The sequence below is a fragment of the Podarcis pityusensis genome (assembly GCF_964106645.2).
Source record: "Podarcis pityusensis genome assembly, chromosome: 8".
Lineage (NCBI taxonomy): Eukaryota > Metazoa > Chordata > Lepidosauria > Squamata > Lacertidae > Podarcis > Podarcis pityusensis.
The window spans coordinates 81,328,528-81,335,345 of record NC_138033.1 but is presented as its reverse complement, the minus strand read 5'-3'; the positions used below and the strand labels follow the sequence as shown (position 1 = coordinate 81,335,345).

General features: G+C 46.4%; 1 protein-coding gene across 1 annotated transcript in view; it reads left to right on the top strand.

Moving 5' to 3' along the window:
- The first annotated feature begins 328 nt into the window (after positions 1-328).
- USP48 (ubiquitin specific peptidase 48) overlaps positions 329-6,818 on the top strand; it is a 40,446-nt gene continuing 33,956 nt past the window's right edge. The window contains exons 1-6 of the mRNA XM_081017655.1: positions 329-488; positions 1,986-2,106; positions 3,578-3,734; positions 4,332-4,459; positions 4,823-4,947; positions 5,985-6,093. Coding sequence (XP_080873781.1) covers positions 355-488; positions 1,986-2,106; positions 3,578-3,734; positions 4,332-4,459; positions 4,823-4,947; positions 5,985-6,093 — 774 coding nt within the window. The 5' untranslated portion in view covers positions 329-354. The remainder of the gene's footprint in view (positions 489-1,985; positions 2,107-3,577; positions 3,735-4,331; positions 4,460-4,822; positions 4,948-5,984; positions 6,094-6,818) is intronic.

Here is a 6,818-nt window from a genome sequence, read left to right as displayed (position 1 = left end):
GCAAGAGGGAGATCAATCAAAGAAAGTAACCCCGCCCCCGACCGGATTGGAAGTAGCCAATCTCCGCGAAGCTGCGCCGCTTCCCCCCCCCCACTCCACCCCTTCGTTGCGGCGCGGCGATGCCGTCGCGTCTGCGTCTGACGTCACAGCCAAGCGCCGAGGCGCGGCTAACAGCTTCCCCGGCACCCCGCCCTGCTTTGGGCCTTTTGCGTCGCTCCGGGAGAGGCCGGTTCCACTTCCTAGGGCGTCCAGTCCGCTTCCGCTTCCTGGTCGCCCTCCCTCTTTCCCTCCCTCCCTCCCTCTTGCATCTCCTTTTTCCGCCCCCCTCTCAGGGGTCGTGGAGCCGCGCCTGGGATGGCTCCTCGGCTGCAACTGGAGAAGGCGGCCTGGCGCTGGACGGAGACGGTGCCCCCCGAGGCCGTGACCCAGGAGCACATCGAGGCGGCCTACCGCGTCGGCCTGGAGCCCTGTCAGCGCGGAGCCTGCAGGTAAGCCTCAGGGGCCGGCAGGCTGGGCTTAGGCTAGGGCCCCGGGGGAACCACAGGGCGGCGTCGGCGTCGCGCTGGAAATCAGCCTTTTGTACTGCAAGTCAATGGCAGGGCACCTGCACAGCATGCAGGAGCCCCCAGGTTCAATACCCGCTAAATAGGGCTAAAAAGAGGCTCCCTAACTGAAACCCTGGAGAGCCACTGCTGCCAGTCAGTGTAGGCAGTATTGAGGTAGGTGGACCAACGTGGCTACTCGAGAGAAGGCAGCTCCCTATGGCACACAAGCCCCACCTGTTCTCCCCCACCCACCGTTTTATTTGTTTTTATTGAATATATTAGTTGCTTTTTTTGCCGTGGCTACTCAAAGCGACTCTCTGGGTATTCTAGAAGTTCTTACGAAGGGCTGTGCAGCTCAGTGGTGGAACACCTGTTTTGCACATAGAAAGTTCTGGGCTCAGTTGCCACCCCAGTAGAATGTGGGAAAAGACTGAAACCCTGGGGAGCCGTTGCAGCCAGTCAGAGTAGGCAAAACTGAGCTGTATAGTTCTCATTTGCTGCTGCTTCAATGTTAGGGACCCTCACTGAGATTGTTGGTGTGTGAGGAACCCCAACATTTTCTGAGCTCTTTTCTCTCCTCTAATCCCTCCTTTCCCCTGCTTTCAATTGTGAACTCAAGGGTGGGTCTTTTGTCTTTTGTGTGAGTTTATGTGCACCATATAATTAAAAGCAGATGATCTATTAAGCATCTGCAGTTACACATGGTTTGTCTTTAATTTCCATGCTAATTTAAATAAAAAGCACAGGTCAGATGTTTATGGAAGGTTGTTATGGAAGGGGCTTGTTGTGCCCGTAAACCTCTCTTTTGCCTGATACAGGAGGCAGGTGGTTTCATCTGAAACTGATATACTTGCAACCTCCGTGTCATTTAACCCAGTGTGGTATAGTACTATGTCAAACTTAAGACCTTAGGGACCGGGGTTCAAATCCCCACTCATTCATTAAGCTCACCAGGTGGCCTTGGGGGCCAGTCCGTTCCTTTCAGCTTAACTTACCTCACAGGATTGTTGTGGGGACTAAAGAGGATAGAGAGAACCATTTACACCACTTTGAGTTCTCTGGAGAAAAGACATGATAGAAATGCTGGAAATAATAACCCCTTTTAGCAATTCTGATTTACAAGCACTTTTCAGCAAAAGCAGCACAGAAACTGACAGCTAGGCAATGTGGGGAATGTGCAGAAGTTGTCCTTTTTGTTGAAATTTGTAGGGGGAAGGAGGAAACATGTCAGGGAGCATCATCAACCCTGGCACTCTATCTGCAGTTACCTCAGGACTCCTCTGTGGTTGGTGGGGCTTGTAAGCTGTGCTTGCGACTAATTGCTGGAGAGGTGTGCTGGAAGTCACACAGGTGTCATCAGGACATAAGTGGTCTTGGTTGATAGCAGTGTGATGAGGTCAGAATATTGGGTTCAGATCCTGCTGCTTTTTGCTTTTGCAGGCGAAACTGCCGAGGAAACCCAAACTGCCTGGTAGGAATTGGTGAGCACATCTGGCTGGGGGAGATAGATGAAAACACCTTTCACAATATTGACGATCCAAATTTCGAGAGGAGAAAAAAGGTAACGCTACTATGGTCTCCTGGCACTCCAGGGTTCATGTGTTGGCCTTGAAGCCTGTGTGAAGGAGGATTATTTCCCCCAAGATGCATCCTCAACTTGATTATAGAATTGGAAGGCTTGAAATTTTCTTTGTGGTCCTGGCTGTTTTGTCAGAACTGATAGAGGTTTCTTAGCGGTAGCTGTAAAGTTCCTTTTCCAGTTCTGTGAAGTAGCTGTCAATAAGAGGGACCGAGTACTGCAAGCAGAGCTTTATCTGACTGTTTCATCTCAATCTACAGTGGTACCTCAGGTTAAGTACTTAATTCGTTCCGGAGGTCCGTACTTAACCTGAAACTGTTCTTAGCCTGAGGCACCACTTTAGCTAATGGGGCCTCCTGCTGCTGCCGCACCGCCGGAGCCCAATTTCTGTTCTCATCCTGAAGCAAAGTTCTTAACCTGAAGCACTGTTTCTGGGTTAGCGGAGTCTGTAACCTGAAGCGTATGTAACCTGAAGCATATGTAACCTGAGATACCACTGTATTCTGTTGCAGAGAAAAATACCATTGGATGACCCCTCCCATGTACCAGGAAGCTTGTAAAAATATTTTGGTATTTCTTCCTCATTAGTTTTTTTTTGAATAGCTACCTTGTTTGGATTTTATTGACTTTTCTTTTATTCTGCTATGTTTGTTTAAATATTAGACGTATCGGGCATTTTATGGAAAGTCAGGGGAGAAACATGTTAAAAATGTAATAGTTAAATAAAGAGGAACAATGAACCTCCCTGTAAACCAAGGTTGGGGAGCCTGTAGTTCGGGGTCAGCAAACTTTTTCATCAGGGGGCCGGTCCCCTGTCCCTCAGACCTTGTTGGGGACCGGACTATATTTTGATTTTTTTTTTTTTAAATGAACGAATTCCTATGCCCCACAAATAACCCAGAGATGCATTTTAAATAAAAGGACACATTCTACTCATGTAAAAACACGCTAATTCCCGGACCTTCTGTGGGCCAGATTTAGAAGGGGTTTGGGCCGGATCCGGCCCCTGGGCCTTAGTTTGCCTATCTATACTGTAGTTGGGCTCCCAACTCCAGTCATCTCTGACTATTGGCTATGTTTACTGTGGCTGTTGGGGGACCACAGGTGTTCCCCATCCCTGCTGTGAAGTGCTACAAATTCAACCCCCAAACTATTACACAGGTCAAGTGCACTAAAGGCAGGATATATTGTCTTGAAAGGACCTCACAGCCATCATCTTCTGGAGGCTCTTGGTTAACGTTGTGGAGGTAACCACTTGGTGGTTTGCCTGCTGGGCGCAGTCCAGATGTTTTGGACCACAACTCCCATTGACTCCAGCCAGTGTTGGCTGTGTGATGCTGGGACTGATGGGAGTTGGCGTCCAAAACATCTGGAGGGCACCAGGTTGGCAAAGGGCTGCCCTTGTGACCTGCTTGGTGATACCTCTGTTGTGTGTTTCCCCTTCCCCTCACAGAATGCCTTTGTGGGCCTCACAAATCTGGGTGCCACGTGCTACGTCAACACTTTTCTGCAGATGTGGTTCTTGAATTTGGAGCTCCGCCAGGCGCTCTACTTGTGTCCAATTGCCCGCCCTGAGTACGTGACAGCAGAGGGCACCGCATCAAACAAGGGTAAGTTGGTCAGACTTTTCCCACTGCTCACTAGCACATGGGCCGGTGGCTTTTGATTTGCTCTGACAAGGCTCCGTCTGCTTAGAGGCTGCTACTGTGTCCTGATGTTTTATCCCCCTACATAGCTATTGGCTTTTGTGGTCCTCTCAATCTAGCAGCGCTGCTTGGGTACTTGTTCCCATTTTACAGATAGAGTTTGAGAGAGGAGAGTTTTGCTGAAGGTAATGCTCTATATCCTGAGCAGAGTCAGTGAATCAGCCTCTAGAGACCACAGTGGATTCTCATGGGCAGCGCAGTATCTAAGCAGCAGCAAAGTCGCAAACAAACCTCGACAGAAAGGAAATCTAAATGAAGAGGAAACCTTCCCTTTCTGAAAGGGTTTGGTTTTTTAAATTGTTATTCAGAATGGCACATCTTGTTAGTTTTTCAGTTGCCAGCAGATGGTATGCTGTGTATATCCCTCCCAATGTGTAGCAAAGTGGGGCAGGGGGAGGTCTTTTATAACAGAGTGTGTGCAGAGGGGGGTGACCATTGTCAATATGAGTATATGCGTCATGGTGGGTAAATCTCTGAAGGAATCCTCTTGCCTTTTGATAGATTATGAGCCTCAGACGATTTGTGAGCACCTCCAGTACTTGTTTGCTTTGCTGCAGAACAGCAAGAGGCGCTATATCGATCCATCAGGGTTTGTTAAAGCGCTGGGTTTGGACACAGGTCAGCAACAGGTAACGTTCGGGTGCGTGCGTGTGAGCGCGTGTTTTGCCTTGCTCTTTCTGCAGAAGCAGCTGCACATCAATCCACTTGCCCTCTGTAATGCTAAGCCGCAGTTCCCTGAGCTGAGGTGAACCAGGGATGTTTTGCCACTGAAGAGGATGGCCCTATTCCATTCTTAATTTCCTTGTACATTGCTGAGGTGCAGTGCCATCCCCGAATCGATGCAATGAGGGGTGGTGGTGGTTGCTTTGCCTCCTCTTTAAAGGAGCTATAACGTATAACAAAAGAGCTAAGCACCCTCTTCATTTATTTTGTTAGTTTGTTAATTTACCTGTGTTATCAATGCTGCCTTTGCAACTGTACTGTTCTCCTAGGATGCTCAGGAGTTCTCCAAGCTGTTCATGTCCCTGTTGGAGGATACCCTAACCTCACAGAAAAACCCAGATGTGCGAGACATTGTCCAAAAGCAGTTTTGTGGAGAGTATGCCTACGTTACAGTGTAAGTTTCTCCTCTTCTTAGTCTTTTGGTGCTTTAGCTTTGTGTATTCCCAATTCAAAGTGCTGATTTTGATCTATAAATCTTAAACGGCCTCGGTCCAGTATACGTGGAAGAGCGTCTCCACCTCCATCGTTCTGCCTGGACACTGAGGTCCAGCGCCAAGGGCCTTCTGGCGGTTCCCTCGCTGCGAGAAGCCAAGTTACAGGGAACCAGGCAGAGGGCCTTCTCGGTAGTGGCACCCGCCCTGTGGAACGCCCTCCCACCAGATGTCAAAGAGAAAAATAACTACCAAACTTTTAGAAGACATCTAAAGGCAGCCCTGTTTAGGGAAGCTTTTAATGTTTAATAGGTGATTGTATTTTAGTGTTTTGTTGGAAGCCACCCAGAGTGGCTGGGGAAACCCAGCCAGATGGGCGGGGTATAAATAAATTATTGTTGTTGTTGTTAATAAATTGTTGTTGTTGTTGTTGTTGTTGTTATTGTTATTATTATTATTAGGCTTAGGACCCCAGTACCTCAAGGACCATCTCCCCAACCAACCAAGACCCTACTATCATCTTCCTAGGCCCTTCTCCATGTGCCCCCTCCATGGGAGGTCCAGAGGGTGGCAACATGAGATCAGGCCCTTTTCAGTGGTGGCTCCCCATTTGTGGAATGCTTTCCCCAGGGAAGCTTGCCTGGCACCACCGTTTTAGGCTCTGTGCAAAAACATTCCTTTTTCATCAGGCATTTGGGTTTTAACGATATATATGGCCTTTTTGCGTGGATAGAATATTTTTATAGTAGTTTTTTGAAAACAGAATACTTTTTTAAAAAAAATAAAAAGTTGGTTTTAATGTGTGTGTGTGTATGTGTATCTATATCTATATTTATTTATCTATCTATATATATATGTTTGGTGTTTGCTTAAAATACTGTAAGTTTCTTTGAGCTACCGTGAGAAAAAAGTGACTAATAAATAATGATATCCGTGATTTCTGAAGAAGTAATTCTTCTTGAGGTAGTCTTCAGTGGTGTTTTTTTTCTCTCTTCCCCAGCTGCAACCAGTGTGGCAGAGAGTCCAAACTCATATCAAAATTTTATGAGCTTGAGTTGAACATCCAGGGCCACAAGCAACTGTCGGACTGCATCACAGAGTTTCTGAAGGTATCAACTCTTCCTTGGGAGTTTTCTCCTTGTCACTTTCATCCTCCAGCCTATTATGGTTTGAGGCCAATTTCCTTTCGGCTGCTCTTTGCTTTATCTCAAGGGTGGGATCTGAATAGAGGAGATTGATCCTAGTTGGCCCTAATTTTTGCATATGTCATTTAGTTTGTTGGTCCTTTGGGGATTTTTTTTTTTTTTTTTTATAGCAATTTATTAAATTTTACAATAAAAATAGACATAATAAACAATATAACATCGATCTTAACATATTTTCACATTTTCTTTGGACTTCCTCACACCTCCCGCTCCCATTTTCATCGTTAAAACATTTTGTCAGCAATTTATCATCTTGTTTAAATTCTTATATCCCTTCTATATTTCATAATCATATAATTCTCAAAAGGAGCTAATTTTTCACAGCCTTACTTATTTTCTTAAAAAAGCTTCTAAATTTAGTGGTGCTCAGTTGTTTTAGTCTAGCATCTTATTTAGCATTCACTCAAATTACAATACTTTTGTAAATAGTTCTTAAATTTCTTCCAGTCCTCCTCAATCCTCTCTTCTCCCAGGTCACGGATTCTGCCGGTCATTTCAGCCAGTTCCATGTAGTCTATCAGTTGTATCTGCCATTCTTCCAGTGTGGGTAGATCTTGGGTTTTCCAATGTTTTGCGAGAAGTATCCTTGCTGCTGTTGTTGCATACATAAAGAATGTCTGGTCCCTCTT